Source organism: Crinia signifera, chromosome 6, assembly GCF_055691185.1.
Source record: "Crinia signifera chromosome 6, ASM5569118v1, whole genome shotgun sequence".
Classification (NCBI taxonomy): Eukaryota; Metazoa; Chordata; class Amphibia; order Anura; family Myobatrachidae; genus Crinia; species Crinia signifera.
This window is the reverse complement of record NC_139222.1, coordinates 141,215,299-141,239,277: the sequence shown is the minus strand read 5'-3', so window position 1 is coordinate 141,239,277 and position 23,979 is coordinate 141,215,299. Positions and strand designations below refer to the sequence as shown.

The 23,979-nt window shown below is 43.0% G+C and overlaps 1 protein-coding gene across 5 annotated transcripts in view; it reads left to right on the top strand.

Annotated features, from left to right (window-relative positions):
* DCAKD (dephospho-CoA kinase domain containing) overlaps positions 1-20,332 on the top strand; it is a 36,601-nt gene extending 16,269 nt beyond the window's left edge. For all 5 annotated transcript variants that reach the window (XM_083147454.1, XM_083147455.1, XM_083147452.1 and 2 more), the window contains exons 4-5: positions 1,076-1,163; positions 19,613-20,332. In XM_083147454.1, coding sequence (XP_083003580.1) covers positions 1,076-1,163; positions 19,613-19,895 — 371 coding nt within the window. In that variant the 3' untranslated portion in view covers positions 19,896-20,332. The remainder of the gene's footprint in view (positions 1-1,075; positions 1,164-19,612) is intronic.
* Positions 20,333-23,979: the final 3,647 nt, after the last annotated feature.

Genomic DNA, 23,979 nt, shown 5'->3' with positions numbered 1-23,979 from the left:
CCAAACAGTCGCAAGAAAAGGATTGTACCACCGTACACACTCTACCAATTTGGGCTATTCACACTTCACATGTGACCAAAATTATAATAATGGGCTGGGTTAGGGCAGCAGTCACCCTTTTACCTATTAAAAAAAAAACGGCGTGGGGTCCCCCCCACTGCCGTAACCAGCACCAGGCTGAAAGAGCCGGGGCTGGTATTAAAAAATCAGGAAACCCGACAAATAGGGCTTTGCTGATTTTTTAAAACCAGCCCCAGGCTCCAGGTCCGGGGCTGGTTCCCAAAATACGTGGGACAAAATGACTAGGGGTCCCCTGTATTTTAAGAACCAGCCCCAGGCCAAACCAGCCAGCAGGGTAATGCCACAGCCGGGGGGAGACTTTTTATACAAGTCCCCCCGGCCAAAGCATTCATCCCTGTGACCGGTCAGCCTGGCCAGGGGTCCTGGGGGAGTGGGGACCCCCCAATAAAGGGGTCCCCCCCCTCCAGGACTTACCTGACCAGGCTAAAGCCTGGTGCTGTCCCCGATGCCCCTGGGCATCGGGCTGATGGAATGGTGTAAAAAATAGAACGTGCGTACACACTGCACTTTTGTACCAATATGGGGCCGTCCTGTCGGATGAAAATTAAACAGCAAAGAACCGTCGACCGACCGAGTATGGACGGTCAAGACAGTTTTTTGCCGTTTATCGGTCGGTAGGGACAGCGTACACACATATACAATTGAACGGCTGTCCGACCCAGAACGGAAGAACAGCCCGACAATTGTATATATGTGTACCCAGCTTTAGTTAATTGATTGGTTACATTTTCAAGGTTGTTGGTCCAGCCCACCACTTTGAAGTAGATGAGAGGTTCACTTTAAATTGTTTCCATGTGGAAGGAAAGTGTAGTTTGTTGTGGAAAGAAATTCATACATTATTTTTTATAGGGAATATATAAATCGCTTGGGATATAGAACAAGTCAAATTTGTGGGGTTGGGATTTAACAATAAAGTACTTTTGATGTTCATTTTTATTATCTTTGACTGATGTGAGATTTGACTTGCTAACCTTAATATTCAATAATCCCACAGGGTATAGGTACGTGATTCTTGATATCCCATTGCTCTTTGAATCAAGGAACCTGACACGCTACATGAAGCACACAGTCCTTGTTTACTGGTAAGAGAATACGGTAGATTAGAAAAGGGCAATGTTTTCTGGTGTTTTTATCCATTGAGAATGTATACTTCAAAACAATTGTGCTGAATTCCAAAATGCAACGGTCAATCCCAAAATATATAAAAAACGTCAATCTTCCATCCATTCTCTTTTGTCACATTAAGGAAGAGGTTTGATACAGATTATTGGGATTATTCTAAATTCTGTGCTCTACAAACAGTTTGGGCAAGCAATTATTTTTTTGTGAGTTTTGCTATTCTTTTTAGAGTATATATTTTTTGGACTAGCCCATTTCGTTCCTGGAGGGAAAAATACTTTTTCTCCCAAAAATACACAGGTTCAGTGAAATCCTGCTTTCAGGGATTTGGTTTTGCCTGACTGAGACAGTTGAAACAAAAGTCAAGCTGCAATTGGGGTATAGCTGGGGTTAGAGACAGAGAAGTGTGGATGAAGCTGGCAGTTTAACGCCACCCCCACTATGAACGCCACCCCCACTATCAACGCGTCCTCCGACCTTTTCATACCCCCACTATCCACGTCGGCGTGGAGTTGATTTTATATATGCGCTCGCCACACTATATAAAATCAACTCCACGCCGACGTGGATAGTGGGGAAATGAAAAGGTCGGAGGACGCGTACCGCCGCCCCACACGGGCTCGCTGCGCTTGCCACGCTTCGGGTTGTCGTTCATAGTGGGGGTGGCGTTAACAATGGGGGTGCATTTAACATAGTAATCACCCATCAGGGTGCCTGTACAATTAAAAATCGGGTCTGCTCGCATCGCATGCGATGCGATCGATACGATGGCATAAGATGAAAATCGTGGGCGCTGTGCTAGGAAACAAGTACTCTGTTTTCTTGTATTTTTGCTCGTCTATGTAGTATCAGGCGCTGCTGGACCCTTGTGGCGCCATATAAATAAACTATAATAATAATTAGGATCATCCCTCCAGATAATTTCCCAGCTCCTCTGTGCTCTGGAGCGCCAACAGGTGGAAGGAAGAAGGGGCAGGTCTAGTCCTCGGAACGGGAGGGAGGGATCAGATTAATATATAGGGGTTTATGTACCAAAGTTTGGAGGGAGATAAAGTACCAGCCAGTCTGCTTTAATTGCAATGTTACAGGCTGTGTTTCAAAAATGACATTTAGTAACTGATTGGTTGGTACTTTATCTTCATCCACTTTATCTGACTCTAATGGTGTGTACACACTTGTACAATTGAGACTATATTACAATTAGACTATCTGCATACAATTTAGACTACATAGTGCAGATCTGCACTATATAGTCTATGCAGCCAAGACTTTCTGGCTGCGATACGGGAGCGCGCATCGGGATCGCAATGGTTAAAACCCATGCGATCTGCATGCAATCCAGATGAGATTTTGACTATATAGTCAAAATCTCATGCACATTGTACAAGTGTGTACACACCATAAGGCTTAGTACATAATCCCTATAGTGCAGCAGGATAGAGCAGGGTAGCATTGTATAGGTAATGAAGAGGTGGGCCTGGTCCTATAGAAGTTTTCCCTCTACCCTTCACCAGCCTGTTCCTGCCCATGTTATCCTCATCCTGTACCAGCCCCAACCTTCTATCGTGGCATCTTCTGTGGGCATGTTTTCCGCAGTCACAGTGCACGGGCTCCTGTAGATCACCAATGGGACACTGCAGCTTTGCCCAGTAATGTCACTGGTGCCATCCTCTTCCTGGAGGTGACTGTTCCTAGCTACACACAGCAGGCTGGATCCTCCTGGAGCAGAGGGTTAGGACAGGGTGGGAGATCACATTCTCCATGGTCTCCTCCCCACTGCTGTTAGAGAATAAAACAGATTGACAGCACTGGTGATTGGTCAGAGTGTGTCCTGAGAGACTCTGTATTTTTTTTATTTTTGGGTCTCCTACATTAATTTTCAGGTAAAACATTTGATATGTGTAATAGTATGTATTTACAATCACTAAGGGTTTACCTTGGTGCAATGTGGATAATGTGTAACCCTGGCCTATTACCTGTCTAATAGGCATTAAAGGGGTGTACACATGGGGAGATTTTGACTTATGGACAATTTTGACTTAGCAAATTTGGGAGAGATTTTGGCTAGATGCACTGGAGATTTTGACTAAGCGATTTTGTCTAAGCAATGGTAGTCTATCTAGTCAAAATTGCCTTGCCTGCACAGTCAATCTATGCTAAGCAATTTCTGCTAGACAATAATGACTAAGCAGGAGAAAAATAGGGAGATTTCGGCTAACCTTCTAGGAGATTTTGACTATCTAATCAAAATCTCCTGTTAAAAGTTCTCCGTGTGTACACCCCTTTAGATATTTTAATTAGACCAAATTTTTCTTTGTGTAAATTACTATCCCATTTGATATATATATTTTTTACAAGAGCGCCAAACTTTACAATTACCTTGTACAAGGGCTAAACGGCCTGTGGCCACATGCTCTAGTAAATACAAATACAGGTGAGTGTTGAGCCGCCTGTATTTGTATTTACTAGATCATGTGGTCACAGGGCACTGCACCCCAACCTGGGAATGGCGAGTGCTGTTTGAACCCCATTCGTAGGAATGGCGAGTGCTGTGGTATGTTCTAGCCAGATTCTGTCAGTATTAATGAACTATACCAGTAATATAAGCAACACTCAATACATTTGTTTTCTTTATTTATCATCACAAGTACTGTATGTATATACACACGGTTATAAACATTTATTAAGTTGTATTTTATTACTTGACAATTCCTATAAGAGTATACCACACAAGACTTTACTTTTTGTCTTTGTGTACATAATCCAGGAGCATATTGCAGACACCAGCGTATTTTCTTCAAGAAATCCATAGGGAAGTCTTGGTAGATGGAGATGTTAGCATTTTCATATTTGTGTTGAAATTTAGTTGAAAGACTGTCCGGAAGTGACTGAGAGACAGCGCTTTCTCTGCCAGTGCGCATAAAATCTTTGTGGCTGCTCATTTTTGCTAAACTACTAAACATTCTGTGTAACTACACTTCGTTCCTACCCTCCTTTCACAGTAATACATTCATATCTCTCTCCACACTCCCCCCACATTCTCTTGGTTCCTCCTCTGTAAAACAAATCTTCTCCTACCTGATCACTTCCCCCTCACGCACACCTCCCATAATTTTTTTCCTTGGGACACTGAGTGCCTCAGGTAGGATAGTGTTTATGTAGGGACAGTAGGGAGTCATATCTGTAGGTCCGATTTTTCACCAAAGTAAATAATTCAGACCTGATCGCTGGTCTGCTAATCTTCGGAGTCCAGTGATCAGTTAGCCGCCTTCCTGCCAGAGTGAAAAACACGCCCATGTCCACGGCTGTGAATGGCATCGCAGCTGTGCAAATCTTTGCAAATCCATTCGCATCCATTCACCATCAATTGAACCCCCCAAGTGTGCAGTGGCCGAGTAGCTACAGACTACTCTGTGGTGCAAAGATCCTGACAGTTCGGGGACGGCGCTGATGTCCGTGGTCCTGCAGCCCAGCTATAGGGTCTGAATTAGGCCCCTAGTTCTGTGGAACCCATTGTTGGTGTTTGAACAGGAGCTGGCTGAGGTGATTTCTTTGCTGTGTGGAGTGTAGAACATTTGAACTTTGCACCTCCTCTCACCTAGTGAACGACAGATGTTGTTGAATACTTTAAACAACACACATTTGATGTGTCCCTAGAAACTGGAGTAAAAGCATGTTCCTTGAAGTGTCCTAGGCAGTCCTTTTCAGCACACTGGTACAAAACAAAAGCCTTTTTGCTGTGCGCTTCATGTGCCCTTTATAAATCAGGTCCACTGTGTACATTTACACTTTACTAAGACACATGCTGACAGTCCTTTTTCAGTACTTGGCCTTTTTTCCGTCTTCGTTATTCCCTTGCTTTCTGTTCCCCTCCTCCACCTCCCCTTTTCATCTGTTCTTTAGCTGTAGTCTGGGTTTAAGCTCAGATAATTGGGTTACACACAGAAGATATTTGTGCTGGCTAGTTGCTAACTCTGGCATTTGGAACATTCAAAAATGTATTGCTTTTTAGTTGAATTATATATATATATATAATATAAATTTAAATTTGTCATACTGTCAGTATATAATGTGCATTAAGCTTCATGTCATGCATGGAACTATGAAGTGGTTAATGTAGTTTAAACCTGACACAATAGGAGTGGGACCTTAAGAGTCCTGCACCCCACAGTGTATATTTGCATACTTGCTTTGAGGTCTTTCTGAAGAACTATGAGCACACAGCTGTGTTGTATAGTAATGAACTTTGCAGCAGCCCTAGTGAAAACCAGATATACATACAAAGCATGCTATAAGGTTCTGCATATTAGACTTTTATATGCATATTAGGCTGTGTTGTATTATAAATTGCAGTGCAGACAAGACCTAGGAAGAACGGGTGTGGATCGTTTGGTCGACATTGAACTAGGTCGACATGACATTATGTCGACACATGCATTAGGTCGACATGGGCTAGATCGACAGTCAAAAGGTCGTCATGGGGTTTTTCACAGCTTTTTGACCCAAATGTCGACACAGTCGATATGGACACAGTTTGAAGTGCACCACATCCCCCTCGCGGCACTCGCTTCACTCACGGTGCCTCGCTTCGCTTGCCACACTATTTTATTCTCCCACCAAGCCCTAATAGATGGTAGGGCATAAAATACCACCTTTCGGCACATATCGGCTCAAAAAAACAGTCAAAACCCCTCAATCCATGTAGACCTAGATCCATGTCGACCTTGACCCATGTCGACCTTACTGTATGTCGACCTAGTGGTGTTGACCCAATGCTTGTCGACCTAATGACCGTATCCCGGAAGAACAAATATGGCTCTGTGTATTAGATTCTTGACAGAATATGATTCTTCATACATTCTTCATACATAGTCATGTTTATTCATCTGCTGGTTATGGTGGTGGTGGGAGGGTTTCATTTATAGGCAGTGTATATTGAATTGTTGGGACGTATTATCTATGCATTATCTACTGGGAGGGATAATGTGTCTTCTGATACTATGGAAATTACGTAAAATCTCACAACCAGGACCCTCTTCCCTTATGTGGTTTTTCTTCTTTTATTTAAACCATGTTTGATTGCACCAAATCTGCGGTTTTCTGCCATCCGTCATCAGAACACATATATTGTTATTTTTTTGATATTTTATTTAAATTGTGCCGCAAGGCATTGGGTGCTGTGGATCCCTTGTGGCGCCATATAACTAAAGGATAAAAATAATAATAATACATGTGTTCTGATGACGGGTCTAATATTATATTTGATCAATTAAAAAAATAATATTTATAACAAGAATAATCCTGAGCTGGCAATACTTCTTTTGCCATGGTCCTTGTTAAATGTACTTCCTGTGGGGAAGCTAATGCAAGTCTGTGAATCATACCCCTGGCAGGGCTAGCAGTGGTATAGCAGGCGGTGACCCCTTTTATATAGGGCTTTTTGCTGTTGTAATAAATAGACCTCTAAGACCAGAGTAGTCTATTCCATCACACTGCAATTATCTGTACACGTTTCTTTTGGATTAATTAAATATTTGCAGACTGCAAGGTCTGGTGCAGCTCACTTGTTAGAATTGGACACATTAATTGCAGCTCACTTGTTAGAATTGGACACATTAATTACCTTAATTGATTATTTTCCTTGGGGAACTAAAAACTTTTCATTATGGAGGATTTTATTTATTCAGTTAAAATTCAATATTCTAGTTTGAAAGCATTGAATAGCATGATTTTTATATAGTGTCATTGAAACAAGTACAGTATACAAAACTACAGTATACTGTATAAGCATGGTGAGCAAGTATTGATACATTATAAATATGTATTTTTTCTGTGCTATGGCTAAATATACACTGCAGGTTGTGGACAGAGATAGAATAAGCTGTGGCAAGTCATTTTGGAACATTTTAGGGAAATCGGCGTGCAGTCTTTGTGAGGAAATTAACTTTCATTTTTGATTCCGTGAGGAGATGGCTGCATGTTCCAGGTGGAATGGCATGATGTTAGGATGGAAAGGGAAACAAGTTGGAAAGGTACAGACATAGGGGGTTATTCTGGTTCACTCCTTCAGGCAAATTTCTTCTTAGATGGACAAAACCGTGTGCACTTCAGGGGGGGCAGATGTAAAATGTGCAGAGAGAATTAGATTTGGGTGAGTCATTTTGTTTTTGTGCAGGGAAAATATTGACTGCTTTATTTTTACATTGCAATATAGATCTCACTTTGAAGTAAAACCCCACCCAAATCTAACTCTCTCTGCGTATGTTACATCTGCCTCACCTGCAGTGCACATGGTTTTGTCCATCTAAGAAGGAATTTGCCAGAAGGCGTGAACCAGAATAACCCCCGAATAACCCCCATAGTTGGCTGTATGTTGCTCTAACTTTGCATATTGGCTAATACGCAGCGTTATATATGCATCTCAAGATGTGACCACCACTTTTGGTTTTCTACAACAGTACAGGTTAAGTATCCCTTATCAGTATATGCACAAACCGAAATATTCTGATAACCTACAGTTTTGGGATAAATGGATAAGGGATACTGAACCTGTAGTAGACAAAAACAAAAAAAACTGAAATATTTAAGAATATTTCTTTTTTTTTTGCTCCCCCCTGCACCTTTTTTCATATTCACCTCACACTATGGTGTCCACGGCAGTCATCGTAGTCGTCTTCAGCGGCATCCCCGTTCCCAAGGATGCATTCTGCGGGTGCGCTGGGGACATCACCAGCGCATATGTGCAGTGCGTCCTTGGGACTGGGGTTGCTACTGAAGACTAATCCGATGGTCCTTGTGGATGCCAGGGGACACCATGGATGTCGAGGGACCACCATGGTGAGTATGTAAAAAAAAAAAAAGAAAAAAATTTCAAAGTCCGGAATGCTCATGGTCCAGAGCATTTCGAGTAAGGGATACTCCGCCTGTAGTCATCATGATCAGGGCACACTTGTGCCTAAATCCTATACCAACTGTAGAATTTCTGCAAAGTGGCTGTAGGAAGGCAAATTCAGCACAGCATGACAAGAGATTAATGAGCACTGGTTTCACGTGGCTCAATAGGTTTATTGGGAGTTTGCATTTTTATTTTAGGCAGTGTGTGCTTAAAATTGTGCCTTTTATGTAGCCACAATGGTAGTGGGTTGTTTTATTTTATTTGCTGTATGTAGTATCAAAATGTTGCACTGGGGAAATCCACTGACTGAGGGCACACTCACTCTTCTAGGTTAGTCACCTGGTGTTGCAGAACCACTGTTGAAAATGGATGTTTGGTTCACTTCTATAAAAATTAGACACAGATTCGCAACCTCTACAATCAAAGTGGATGGTTAAAACTCTCCCCTTCCCCTCCTCTTGTTAGCTATGGGTTTCTGCCAGTAAACGTAATGGCATTGTCGCTCTGCATTCATTAACTAACCTACAGTGGTAACCATTTAGATTATTGAATTAGTTTATTTTTTGGCAATGGCAATTCACCTCTACCAATGCAGTTCATATTGAGTTTAAAACACTGGCTAGTCAGTACCATGGTCCTCTATCAGATGTACAGTTCACTGATGTGTTATACCTATCTATTGTGGCACATAAAGCATATTTCCTCATGAGGATAATGTGGAAAATTCAGACCAGGTTTTAGATCAGCAGCAGCAGCAGCAGCAGCAGATCCAGGTTTCCTAATTAATGTGATTTGGGTTGGGCTGGTTCGCCTATTCTCAATGTGTCTAGGTCGACATGGGCAAGGTCGACATGAGTTTTTTCACTGTTTTTTTTACCAGAATGTCGACGTGGACATATTTTGAAGTGCCCGCATCGCTCGCTGCGCTCGGCACACTATTTTATTCTCCCACCATGCCCTAGTGGATGTTAGGGCATGAAATAACGACTGTCGGCACATGTCGAATCAAAAAACAGTGAAAAACCCCATGTCAACCTTTTGACTGTCGACCTTGCCCATGTCAACCTAATGCTTGTATCGACCTAATGACCTGTCGACCTTGACCCATGTTGACCTGGCTGCATGTTGACCCAATGCTTGTCTACCTAGTTGTTGTAGACCAAATGACCGTATCCCGACAAAATAAAATGATAAATATGTACAATTGTAGAAGTGTAACATAAATGCAAAATATGTCCCAGTGATCCACCTTATTTAGTGCATTTATAGATTTTGCTTTGGTTTAAAAATAATTGAATTGCTCCTATCGTCATATGTGGGAAAAATGCCTTGCTAGGTGGGGAGAGTTCCTCGATGTCTGCTGTGGACCCTACCTCCTGCTGAGGCCAGAGTTAGGGGCGCATTTATCATAATACTGCGATGCCGGCGTTTTGGTATCGCCGGACATCGCATTGCGGTATTTTATAATACCGCCTGAATGTATTATGATAAGGGCGCAGGGACAGGGCTCCGAAAGGAGCCCGTCCCTGCGAAGCCCTAACCCGGAAGCCGGGGGGTCTGCGCATGCGCGGTTATGCGCTGACCCCCGCCGACCTCTGTGACCGCACTGCCCTGTTCGGCAGTGCGATCCGTAGCCATAGGCTACAATGGGCTATCGCCATATCAGAATGGCGATAGCCCAGGGATGCGATGCCGGGCTGCCCGATGTTGATACATCGGGCAGCTTCGCATCCCCCATAGAAACCTATGGGGGATGCGGCCGGCGGCGGTTCCGGGGGGGATCGCAGCAGGGATCGGAGATTCCTGCTGCGGTCCTTCTTTACTACATCTGGGTGATACTTAATATTTGCGGCTAAACACCGAAAACGTGTGTTTTCGGGGATTTAGCCGCAAATATGGTTTGATAAATGGGCCCTTAAATCACACAAGCAGCATGTGGTACAAGGACAGCACTTTGCCAGCAGGAGAAATTGTACACGTCTAGAGACTACCTAATCATTTGGGTTGCAAAAGTAATATTTTGCGTTCATCTTATCAATGTAATATAATGTATGCCTAAATTATGTTTGACGTTATTGTGTTTTGGCTCTGCTGCAAAACAGTACACTTGTATAGTGTATAATTGTGTAGTTTATGCATGTTTTTTCTTCTTCCTTTATGCAAATAAACTAATCTTTTTTTATATTTAACTTTATAAAACTTTATAAAATGTTGTTTTGGTTTGAATTGACCTTGAAGAAATAAGGGGTAGATGTATGAAGCAGTGATAAAGTGCCTGGTACTTCATCACTGAACAATAAGCTCCTAACTGTCCCTTTTTAACCCCTTCCCGACATTTGACGTACATTTACGTCATGGTCGGGAAGCACTTCCCGACACATGGCGTAAATGTACGTCATGGATTTAAACTGTCACCGCGTCTATAGACGCGGTGACAGTTTCAACATGTCTGCTGTCCCTGACAGCAGACATGTCCGTGCATGCCCAGGGGGGGCTGCGATGCCGCCCCCCCGTCGGCGATCGCTGTGATTGGCTGTTCAGTGTGAACAGCCATTCACAGCGTTTTCCTGTGTCACCGGCGAATAACGTTCGCCGGTGACACGGGATCAGAGGTGATTGGTGCTGTAAAGTACAGCACCAATCACCGCGGGGTGTAAGGGTGACACTGGTGTCACCCCACCTCACCCCGCCCGCCCCCAAAGGCCGTGATTGGTCCGTCGGACCGACGGACCAATCACAGCCAAGGAGGGGGATTTAAACTAACGGTGACTGCACTGCAGACGCCATTCCGGTCTGGAATAGCGTGCAGTGCGGTCACCGTACCCCCCTGCCGCCATATACTGACCAGAACCTTGCTCCATACTTACCTGATCGCTGCTTCATCACTGCTTGATCACTGCTTGATCTGTGCTTGAAGTGTGCTGGATGCTTCCTGGATCCTGTTGCTACTTGTGCCTTCCTGTGCTGTGAAATTGTGCTGCTGCAGTGTAATAGCTAGATAGAGAGAGATAGAGAGAGAGATAGTGTCAGAGAGTGCTATATTTTGTGCTGCTGCAGTGTGATATAGTTATAGAGAGAGAGAGATAGAGAGAGATAGAGAGAGAGAGATAGATAGAGAGGCCTAGTGACAGAGTGCTATATTTTGTGCTGCTGCAGTGTGATAGTTATAGAGAGATAGAGAGAGATAGAGAGAGAGAGATAGAGAGAGATAGTGACAGATTGTGCTATATATTTTTTATATAACTGACTGCTGCCCCCTCCTTTTGTGCTGATCAGTATAAATTAACTGATCAGCAACTTTTTGGGGGCGCAGGTTTTTTTTTATATATAGATATACCTGTCAGTGCTGCTGCTGCAGTGTCATAGAGTGATAGATAGTGAGAGATAGAGAGATAGAGGGCCTTATTCGAGTTCACTCTTTCAGACAAAATCCTTCTTAGATGGACAAAACCATGTGCACTGCAGGGGGGCAGATGTAACTTGTGCAGATCTAATTAGATTTGGGTGGGGTTTTACTTCAAAGTGAGATCTATATTGCAGTGTTAAAATAAAGCAGCCAGTATTTACCCTGCAAAGAATCACCAAAAAATCACCAAATCTATTTCTATCTGTACATGTTACATCTGCCCCCCTGCAGTGCACATGGTTTTGTCCATCTAAGAAGGATTTTGTCAGAAAGAGTGAATTCGAATAAGGCCTAGAGAGAGATAGTGACAGAGAGTGATAGAGAGTGCTAAATTTTGTGTCTGCTGCCCCCGCCTTTTGTGCTGATCACTATATCTGAGGTGATCAGCAACTTTTTTGGGGGTACAGAGGTTTTTTTTTTTTTTATATATACCTGTCAGTTGCACCAAAGGTTGTGCACCTGCTGCACCTCACTGGTAATCAGTGTCGCATCACTGATCACCTTTTTTTTTTGTGTGTGTGCTGTGGGGTCTTTTTTTAATTTTTTTTTTACACACACTGTGATTTTGTGGGTGTCCTGTGGCCGCTGTGCGCTGATCAGTGACGTACATCACTGATCATCTTTTTCGGCACAGGGTTGATCTATTTTTTTTTTTTTTTTTTATCAAATTCCTGTTGCCTTTGAGCGCTGTTCAGTGACAGACGTTACTGACCAACATCTGTGCTCAATTTTTGGCGCAGGACCTTTTTTTTTTTTTTTTTTTAACCCCTTAAATTTTTTATTTTTAACCCCTTCATTTTTTTTTTTTTTATTGGTATAAAGTATTTTTTTTTTTTCTGCACTACATACACACTACACACTACATACCCCCCGGATTGAAATAAAGTTTGTACCCCCCCCCCTACACTATACACGTGTTGAAACATTTCACTACCAGTAACACAAAAGTAAAAATGGCATCCCAAATGTCCTCCCAAATGTCCTCCCAGTCATCCAGGAGAATGTATTCAGTGGAGGAGGCATATGCCATGCTTGCTTCTGACTCTGACACAGCCAGTGATGCAAGCGGGGAATTTGAAGGATTTGCCTTAAGCTCCTCTTCCTCCTCTGGTGATGAGGGACCCCCTCAAAGACGCCCCCGTAGAGCAGCTGAGACCCCCCCCCCAATAATTGATCTCGTATGGACCCCACCACCAGACAATTTTGAGCCCCAGGTTCCTGAGTTTTTGGCCATGCCAGGAATCCAATTTGATTCCACAGGTCTCAGAGAAATTGACTTTTTCAAATTATTTTTCTCTGATGATTTTATAAATTTAATGGTGGACCAAACTAATTTATATGCCCAGCAGTTTATTGCTCAAAACCCCACGTCATCATTTGCTAGGTGGACCCCTGTAGATGCAGTAGAGATGATGACGTTTTGGGGTCTGGTGTTTCATATGGGCATAGTAAAAAAGCCAGAAATTAGGCAATATTGGAGTACAGATGTTCTGTACAGTACTCCATTTTACCGTATGGCCATGACCCGGACTCGATTTGAGACAATTCTTAAATTTATACATTACACCGATAATGCACAGTGCCCACCCAGAGATGATCCCACCTTTGACCGGCTATTCAAAGTCAGGCCGGTCATTGATCATTTCAGTGCCAAATTTGAAGAGGTGTACATCCCTGAAAAATTTATTTGTATCGACGAGTCCCTTATACATTTTAAAGGAAGGGTTAAATTCCGCCAGTACCTTCCCAGTAAGAGGGCAAGGTATGGCATAAAAATGTATAAGCTGTGTGAAAGCACCTCAGGGTACACTCACAGGTTTAGGGTATATGAAGGGAAGGATTCAAGAATTGAACCGCCAGAATGCCCCCCCTCCCTCGTAGGTGTTAGTGGGAAAATTGTCTGGGATTTAGTGCACCCCTTCCTGGATAAAGGTTATCACCTCTATGTGGATAACTTTTACACCAGCATCCCCCTGTTTAAGGCCCTTGGTTCAAGAGGTACAGCAGCTTGCGGTACTGTGCGCAAGAACCAAAGAGGCCTCCCAAAAACGCACATTGCCCAAGTAATGAGAAGGGGTGAAAGCAGGGGAATATGCAACGAAAATATGTTGTTGGTCAAATATAAGGACAAGAGGGATGTCCTTATACTGACAACAATTCACGGAGACAGTACCACCTCCATCCCTGTACGAGGTACCAGTACCCACACCTCCAAACCTAATTGTATCCTGGATTACAATAGGTACATGGGCGGAGTGGATCTTTCAGATCAGGTACTGAAGCCGTACAGTGCCCTGCGGAAAACAAAAATCTGGTACAAGAAGGTGGCCGTGTATATCATCCAGATGGCACTGTATAACGCTTACGTGCTATTCCGTTCTACCGGCCAGAGGGGGACATTTATGCACTTTCAAGAGGAAGTCATAAAGGGCCTAATATTTGGGAACCAGCAGGCAGAGGGCCCCAGTACTTCTAGTACTGGTCCCCGTATTGTACCAGGGCAGCATTTTCCTGATGAAATCCCCTCCACTGGAAAAAAGGGCAGGACACAAAAAAGGTGCAAAGTTTGCTATAAAAAGGGAATAAGAAAGCAAACTATTTTCCAGTGTGACACTTGCCCCGACAAACCCGGCCTATGTATAAAGGAGTGTTTTAAAATATACCACACATCTATGGAATATTAGGTTCATAATTTCACCGTGCTTCGGGGGTCTTGCTAATGCCACATAGCACCCACCATTCATTCCACCAGAATCTGAGCCGCAAAATCCAAAAATCACTCCTTCCCTTCTGAGTCCTGCCATGCACCCAACTGGTATTTTTTGGTCACATGTGAGGCATTGCCGTACTTGGGAGAAATTGGGGCACAGATTTTGGGGTGCTTTGTCTCCTTCATACCTTCTGAAAATGAAAAATTTTGAGCCAGAACTGCATTTTTGTGTAAAAAAATGTAATTTTTCATTTTCACTGCCCACTTGTATCAAAATTGGTGAAACCCCTGGGGGTTTAAAATGTACACTATACCCCTAGATGAATTCCCTGAGGGGTGTAGTTTGCAAAATGGGGTCACTTGTGGGGGGGTTCCACTGTATTGGTGCTTTGGGGGTCTTGCTAATGCGACATAGCACCCACCATCATTCCACCAGAATTTGTGCTGCAAAATCCAAATATCACTCCTTCCCTTCTGAGTCCTGCCACTTTTTGGTCACACATGAGGCATTGCCGTACTCGGGAGAAATTGGGGCACAGATTTTGGGGTGCTTTGTCTCCTTCATACCTTCTGAAAATGAAAAATTTTGAGCCAGAACTGCATTTTTGTGTAAAAAAATGTAATTTTTCATTTTCACTGCCCACTTGTATCAAAATTGGTGAAACCCCTGGGGGTTTGAAATGTACACTATACCCCTAGATGAATTCCCTGAGGGGTGTACTTTGCAAAATGGGGTGACTTGTGGGGGGGTTCCACTGTATTGGTGCAACATAGCACCCACCATTCATTCCACCAAAATCTGTGCTGCAAAATCCAAAAATCACTCCTTCCCTTCTGAGTCCTGCCATGCACCCAACTGGTACTTTTTGGTCACATGTGAGGCATTGCCGTACTCGGGAGAAATTGGGGCACAGATTTTGGGGTGCTTTTTCTCCTTCATACCTTCTGAAAATGAAAAATTTTGAGCCAGAACTGCATTTTTGTGTAAAAAAATGTAATTTTTCATGTTCACTGCCCACTTGTATCAAAATTGGTGAAACCCCTGGGGGTTTGAAATGTACACTATACCCCGAGATGAATTCCCTGAGGGGTGTAGTTTGCAAAATGGGGTCACTTGTGGGGGGGTTCCACTGTCTTGGTGCTTGGGGGGTCTTGCTAATGCGACATAGCACCCACCAAAATTCCACCAGAATCTGAGCTGCAAAATCCAAAAATCACTCCTTCCCTTCTGAGTCCTGCCATGCACCCAACTGGTATTTTTTGGTCACATGTGAGGCATTGCCGTACTCGGGAGAAATTGGGGCACAGATTTTGGGGTGCTTTTTCTCCTTCATTCCTTGTGAAAATGAAAAATTTTGAGCCAGAACTGCATTTTTGTGTAAAAAAATGTAATTTTTCATGTTCACTGCCCACTTGTATCAAAATTGGTGAAACCCCTGGGGGTTTTAAATGTACACTATACCCCTAGATGAATTCCCTGAGGGGTGTAGTTTGCAAAATGGGGTCACTTGTGGGGGGGTTCCACTGTATTGGTGCTTGGGGGGTCTTGCTAATGCGACATAGCACCCACCAAAATTCCACCAGAATCTGAGCTGCAAAATCCAAAAATCACTCCTTCCCTTCTGAGTCCTGCCATGCACCCAACTGGAATTTTTTGGTCACATGTGAGGCATTGCCGTACTCGGGAGAAATTGGGGCACAGATTTTGGGGTGCTTTTTCTCCTTCATACCTTCTGAAAATGAAAAATTTTGAGCCAGAACTGCATTTTTGTGTAAAAAAATGTAATTTTTCATGTTCACTGCCCACTTGTATCAAAATTGGTGAAACCCCTGGGGGTTTGAAATGTACACTATACCCCTAGATGAATTCCCTGAGGGGTGTAGTTTGCAAAATGGGGTCACTTGTGGGGGGGTTCCACTGTCTTGGTGCTTGGGGGGTCTTGCTAATGCGACATAGCACCCACCAAAATTCCACCAGAATCTGAGCTGCAAAATCCAAAAATCACTCCTTCCCTTCTGAGTCCTGCCATGCACCCAACTGGTATTTTTTGGTCACATGTGAGGCATTGCCGTACTCGGGAGAAATTGGGGCACAGATTTTGGGGTGCTTTTTCTCCTTCATTCCTTGTGAAAATGAAAAATTTTGAGCCAGAACTGCATTTTTGTGTAAAAAAATGTAATTTTTCATGTTCACTGCCCACTTGTATCAAAATTGGTGAAACCCCTGGGGGTTTGAAATGTACACTATACCCCTAGATGAATTCCCTGAGGGGTGTACTTTGCAAAATGGGGTGACTTGTGGGGGGGTTCCACTGTATTGGTGCAACATAGCACCCACCATTCATTCCACCAAAATCTGTGCTGCAAAATCCAAAAATCACTCCTTCCCTTCTGAGTCCTGCCATGCACCCAACTGGTACTTTTTGGTCACATGTGAGGCATTGCCGTACTCGGGAGAAATTGGGGCACAGATTTTGGGGTGCTTTTTCTCCTTCATACCTTCTGAAAATGAAAAATTTTGAGCCAGAACTGCATTTTTGTGTAAAAAAATGTAATTTTTCATTTTCACTGCCCACTTGTATCAAAATTGGTGAAACCCCTGGGGGTTTGAAATGTACACTATACCCCTAGATGAATTCCCTGAGGGGTGTAGTTTGCAAAATGGGGTCACTTGTGGGGGGGTTCCACTGTCTTGGTGCTTGGGGGGTCTTGCTAATGCGACATAGCACCCACCAAAATTCCACCAGAATCTGAGCTGCAAAATCCAAAAATCACTCCTTCCCTTCTGAGTCCTGCCATGCACCCAACTGGAATTTTTTGGTCACATGTGAGGCATTGCCGTACTCGGGAGAAATTGGGGCACAGATTTTGGGGTGCTTTTTCTCCTTCATTCCTTGTGAAAATGAAAAATTTTGAGCCAGAACTGCATTTTTGTGTAAAAAAATGTAATTTTTCATTTTCACTGCCCACTTGTATCAAAATTGGTGAAACCCCTGGGGGTTTGAAATGTACACTATACCCCTAGATGAATTCCCTGAGGGGTGTACTTTGCAAAATGGGGTGACTTGTGGGGGGGTTCCACTGTATTGGTGCAACATAGCACCCACCATTCATTCCACCAAAATCTGTGCTGCAAAATCCAAAAATCACTCCTTCCCTTCTGAGTCCTGCCATGCACCCAACTGGTACTTTTTGGTCACATGTGAGGCATTGCCGTACTCGGGAGAAATTGGGGCACAGATTTTGGGGTGCTTTTTCTCCTTCATACCTTCTGAAAATGAAAAATTTTGAGCCAGAACTGCATTTTTGTGTAAAAAAATGTAATTTTTCATTTTCACTGCCCACTTGTATCAAAATTGGTGAAACCCCTGGGGGTTTAAAATGTACACTATACCCCTAGATGAATTCCCTGAGGGGTGTAGTTTGCAAAATGGGGTCACTTGTGGGGGGTTCCACTGTCTTGGTGCTTGGGGGGTCTTGCTAATGCGACATAGCACCCACCAAAATTCCACCAGAATCTGAGCTGCAAAATCCAAAAATCACTCCTTCCCTTCTGAGTCCTGCCATGCACCCAACTGGTATTTTTTGGTCACATGTGAGGCATTGCCGTACTCGGTAGAAATTGGGGCACAGATTTTGGGGGGCTTTGTCTCCTTCATTCCTTGTGAAAATGAAAAATTTTGAGCCAGAACTGCATTTTTGTGTAAAAAATGTAATTTTTCATTTTCACTGCCCAGTTGTACCACAATTGGTGAAACCCCTGGGGGTTTGAAATGTACACTATACCCCTAGATGAATTCCCTGAGGGGTGTAGTTTGCAAAATGGGGTCACTTGTGGGGGGGTTCCTAAATTTTAGCATCTTATGGTGCCTAGAAACCTACATGGTGCCTAAAAAATAATCTCATAAAAAGGAGGCTCCAAAATCAAGTAGTTGCTCCTTCTATTATGAAGCCTGTGGTTTGGTCAACGTGCACACTAGGGCCACATATAGGATATTTATGAAAACAAAAGAATTGGGGGAATCAATTTTTAGTCACATTTCTCTAGTAAAATGTACTGTGTTCCTTAGAAAAATGTATTAAAATTGCAAATCTGCAAAAAAAATGAAATTTTGAAATTTCACCTACACTTTGTTTTAATTCCTGTGAAACACCTAAAGGGTTAACAAACTTCCAAAATGCTGTTTTGAATACTGTGAGGGGTGCAGTTTTTGAAATGGCATCATTTATGGGGGTGTCTCACATACAAGTCCCTCAAAGTCACATCAGAACTGAACTGGTCCCTAAAAAAATCAGTGTTTGAAATTTTCTTGAAAATTTGAGAATTTGCTATTCATATTGTAAGCCTCCTAGTGTCCAAAAAAATTAAAAGGAAGTTGAAATAATGATGGAAACATAAAGTAGACATATGGTCTATGTTAGTTATTAACTATTTTGAGTGGTAAGATTATTTGTCTCACAAGCAGAAAATTTAACATTTTGCAAATCGCTAAATTTTCCATTTTTTCACGACATTTTGGTATTTTTCACAAAAAAACACAGACTGTATCGACCCAAATTTACCACTAACTTGAAGTACAATGTGTCACGAAAAAACAATCTCAAAATCACTGGGATAAGTAAAAGCAAAAAAAAGTTATCCCCACTTAAGTGAGACATGTCAGATTTGAAAAAAATGGCTCTGTCAGGAACGCAAAAACTAGCTCTGTCAGGAAGGGGTTAAACCCAGCCTGTAACCGTCAAGAGCTGATTGACCGGTGAACAAGTACCAGACACTTTATCACTTCTCCTCCCTTATCACTGCTTCATACATCTACTCCTAAATAAGGTTCCATTAAGCCTGGGGTGTGGCCCCATAGCCGGTCTGAGTGGCCCGCCCACCCGCCTGGGGGCTTTGACGGGAGTCAAGTACAGGGGAATTCTCATGAGAGGTCGGTAGTTCTTGCAAGATTCCGCTTAATCGGCAGCAGCCAGAGCCTGTCAGTCCTATTCAACAGCAGCCGCCGGAGCGTGGGACGGCTGCAGCAGGACAATCTGTACAATAAATTTTTACATATGGCCCCCGAAGGATTTTTTCCCCATACAAATGGCCCTTGGCACAAAAAAGGTTCCCCACCTCTGCATTAAGCAGTATTTTCAGAGAAAACAAGCAAAAAAAAACCCAGTAATTAATTAATAGCTGGAACTAAATTGAATAGACTATACATTGGGTGACCCATTTATCAATGATTGTATTTACTATGCAATCTGGGCAGGATTTTGGCACCCTGGATCACATGGATGTTCCTAGTATGGCTTGTAATCCCATCTTAAACATTAGCTTTAGTTTTGTATCCTATTTTTGCTAGATAACGTTAGAAATATTTGTAAATCATTTCACAATCTACTCTTTTTTTTGCAGTGACCCACAAACTCAAGTGGAGAGGTTGATTCGCAGAAGTGACCTCTCCCGGGAGGAGGCCCTGAAACGCTTAGCTGCACAGCTCCCAATTGATAGCAAACTACCACTTGCTGATCACGTCATTGATAATTCTGGAGACAGAGAGAGCACACGGAGGCAGGTTATGCTACTCCATTCTCGGCTGGAGTCCTCACTAGGCTACCTGCCGACCCGAATTGCTGCTGTGGTGGTTGCTATTGGGCTTGCAACCTTGATGTGGGGCCTTTTGCGAAGTATATGGTAGCAATACTCAACCTGGAAAACAGCAGCTTGACCCAATGACTGATGTGGTTTTTGTTTTTTAATTTGTGTCTTGTACATGCCTTTGAAATAGATTTTAACAATGTTTTTACAGAGTACTTATAATTTTACGAAAGGCAATTCAGTTTACTAGAGTCATTTGTTCAGCCAAGGCAGATTAAATACTGCATCTGAAACGGCCTGCTGAATATTTTGTGGGAATAATAATTTTTTGTGGAATGATGTAAATATTAGCATTAATATCACTTTATAAAGAATCACTTCTTTAGACATTTTATTTTTTTAAATGGCAAAGAAGATGAAACATAATGTGCAAATTGAAGAAACCTGTCGACCATCATGAATCAGGTCTCTGGCTTTTTCAAATTAAAAGAAAAAAAAACTTTTTTTAAATGAATAAACTGTTTTATTTTTTATTGACTTTTTTTAATCGAGTGGATTGTTTTATCATTTACTTTATAGCGAGAATATTTACTCTCAGTTTCAAGGATTGAGAATGTTTTCTAAATGAGTGTGTTTAGCATTACTGTTTTTGTTAAATTCTGCATATAATATTCTAGGTGCTTATTGCCTCGTCAGATGTACAGTTTAATTGTTGGTGGCCGCAGCACTAATCAGATGATAATTGCCAAAATGTGGGCATTTAGGGCAAAATCCATACAGTATTGTGTGACTTTCATTTTGGTGACTTAGTACCTGCTAATACAGGAACTTAATACCTAATATAGCATGGATCGCTAATCTGAGAATTTGCAATCTGTTCAATTATCAAACGACTGGGCATGTGTAGAGTTCATATTGTGCATGCAATTAGCTAATATCTGTACACATAGCAGTGGCATAGAAATCGCAGGTTGATTGACAGAAAGTCAGCGTTTAGGGGTGGAAACATGTTGTTTTCTGGGTGTATTTTTGAAAACGCAGAAGTGCCCAGGCATTTTTGGGTGGGTCTCTGACATCCGCGATTACCACTCTCAGCCTGGTTCTTTAGCAGATTAGTTGAAGCCCTAGACTTACTCAAATGGGGAAAAAAAGTATGATGGTTTGGTTTTGCAAATGGACCTGTGAATGCTTTGCTATTTCCTTTGAATTGGCAATTTTACAAGGGATGGTTATTCTTTCTTTATGGCCATTGGCTTTTTGATCACAGGCAACTTCTTTCTCTGTAAGTGAACATAAGGCCCCCATACACTATGCGATTTTGGACCGATTCCACGCGATTAAATCGCGTGAAATTGGGCCAAAATCGCATGTGTTTGACATTTTGATCCGATCTGATGCACGGTCCCCGGACCGGATCAGGAGGTCAGACGTGCAGCATGTATGATCACGTCCGACCTCCTGCAGCAGGCGGGCAGTGGCGGCTCTTAAATGAGTGGCCGGTGGGTGCTGCGGGGGGTGCCTGTGAGGAGCAGTCCAGCCGCGGCGGTGATCAGAACAGTGGGGCAGGTGGCGGAGATCATCAGTGTGCTGTGTGCAGAGGGCGGGCAGCAGCGGCAATTACAACTTTACAATAATGTGTCAAATGACTGCCCGGCTAATGATTGGCTGAGAGTGCTCTATCTCAGCCGATCAGCGGCCTCCATCCGCGGCTGCTGAATGGCTGACAGTTCTCTATCTCAGCCAATCAAAAGCCGGAGAGTCATTTGACACATTATTTTAAAGATGTAATAGCCACCCGCTGCGGTGCTGGACACTGATGATCACCGCCTGCCCCACTGTTCTGATTACCACCGCCCGCCCGCCTGCCCGCCCCACTGCCCGCACTGTTTCCTCACCGGCACCCCCCGACAGCCACTAATTTGAGAGCCGCCACCCCCACTGCTCCTCACCGCCCTGCAGCTCCCCATTTTTTTTTTTTGTTTTTTTTTTTTACATGTGATAAATCGCATGTGATTTATCACATGTAAAAAATGGCACATCAAGTCCTAAATTGTATGTGAGTCTCCCGGAGGAGACTTGGGTCCGACTTGTCCTTAGAACAAGTCGGCCTAATGTACAGTATGGGGGCCTTTTGTGTCTCCTGCAGTTGACCAAATTATCCCAAAGTACTGTAGACTGGAGCAGTTGTGAGGGGCTAAAAGTGTGAGTAGTATTGCATGGAGTAGGTAACAAAGAAGTGGGTTTTCAGATGTGATGGCTGGAAATTGCATGGTAGGTAATTCCATAGATGAGTATGAGAGAGGGAGGGAGGTTTGAGATGTATGAAGGGGTACGTCAGGGTTGGTATTTTCTGGAGGTTCTCTTAGAGCCAGTGCAGGAATTTTGCAGTGGATGTCAAGAGGTGAATGGAGAGTTTTGTAGAAACACACAAGTGTGAGTGGATTAAGTTCTGCGCAATAGGAGGCAGCTGGGATGTGTACTCTATGAGGGTGTTCTTCCACACCCCAAATGTACAGACAAGAAAAAGGCAGGCAGAGTACCCCTCACCAGCGCTTCAATAAAGTATACAAACAAAGATCAAATACTTCCCTTTTCCTATTGTTTCAGGGAGATTTTAACCCCTGAAAAATCGTACTGCCGAGCGGGGCAGTGCGGTCACAGGGGTCGGTGGGGGTCAGCGCATAACTGCGCATGCGCAGACCCCCCGGCTTCCGGGTCAGGGCTTCGCAGAGACGGGCTCCTTTCGGAGTCCTGTCCCTGCGCCCTCAAATTGATACATCCAGGCGGTATCAGATGATACCGCAATGCGATGCCCGGCGGTGTCATCACGCCGGCATCGCAATACAATGATAAATGCACCCCATAGGGATGAGAATAGCAGCTAGATGAAGGTTGTAGTAATTGAGGTGAGAGATGAGTGATAGAATTAAAAAGAGATTTTAGTTCATCTTGTAATAGAAAAGGTTATAATCTAGCAGTTTTTCAATGGTGCGAAATATACAAAAGGGTTCCCTGTGCTGCGGCACTGCTTACACACCACTAGTTGCAGGTGTACATAGTTTGTTGTAACCGTGACACTGGGAGCTGAATGTGAGAATTGATGTCCTAGCCTCCAAGCATTGCTCATATTACTGCTCAGCTACCACTTGAGTGTGGATCATTACGTCGACCGTGAATAGTTTAACACAAGAAAAAAGTAGACATTAACAAAACATCGACATGGAAACGGTTGACACATGGAACTATCGACATGCTAATATACAATCTACATTTATGCTTTATAACTATGCCCACTTGGATTGTAAGGTAAGAACAAGACGTTTAAAAATATTAAATCATAAACTGATGTCGACCACTTTCATGTTGACATTTTCACAATGTCGACCTAAAGCTTTTTCATGTGCCTACCTATTGACTATTGACCTAATTATTGTCAACAAATTGAACAGATCCCCAACCACTAAACTAATACACAAACAAGAACAGAGCAGTTGTGGCGGTGGTGCACTCTGGTGAATACCTTTTGTATAATGTTATAATAAATGTAAAAAAAACGATTGTTCTCAGAGGGCACAGCCTTAACATGTCTTTATTTTTCGGTTTGTGTATTTAATCCCAGAGTTAGTGGTTTCACCTCATTTTAGATTTATTTATTATCTGGCTGTATAATTATGAGAAGAGACCAATAGCAATTTAAAACGGTACAAATATATACTGGTTTTAGATATTGGGTGTGAATGAGCCACTAACTTATTGTTCAATTACTTAATCACCAGCAGCAATAAAAATAAAATACACACAATAAATCATATAACCCAGAGTTTTTTTAGTTTTTTCTTTAGACTGTTGTAAATGCACATGTGTTTGCTGCAGCTATAACTGCTCTAGGGCTAGTTTGCTTTATGTAATAATAGGGGAGATAAGAGTAGTCGTTATCTAATTCCTGCATGTTGCAGTGAATGATATTCCCTTTGGTGGCCAGTAGGTGGCAGTATGGCATAGTTGAAACTTCAATGCTTGTTAGTGAAGACAAGAGGTGTTTATCGACCCAGGAGAAGGGGCAGGGGGCGGATTTTATCAGATTGTTCTTTTCCTGATCAAACACGGATCAGCGGAAAGGAGGGAGACCACCCAGTCTTATGGCCGTCACAGTACATCTCTCTATCCTTACGTGCTCAGAGTGC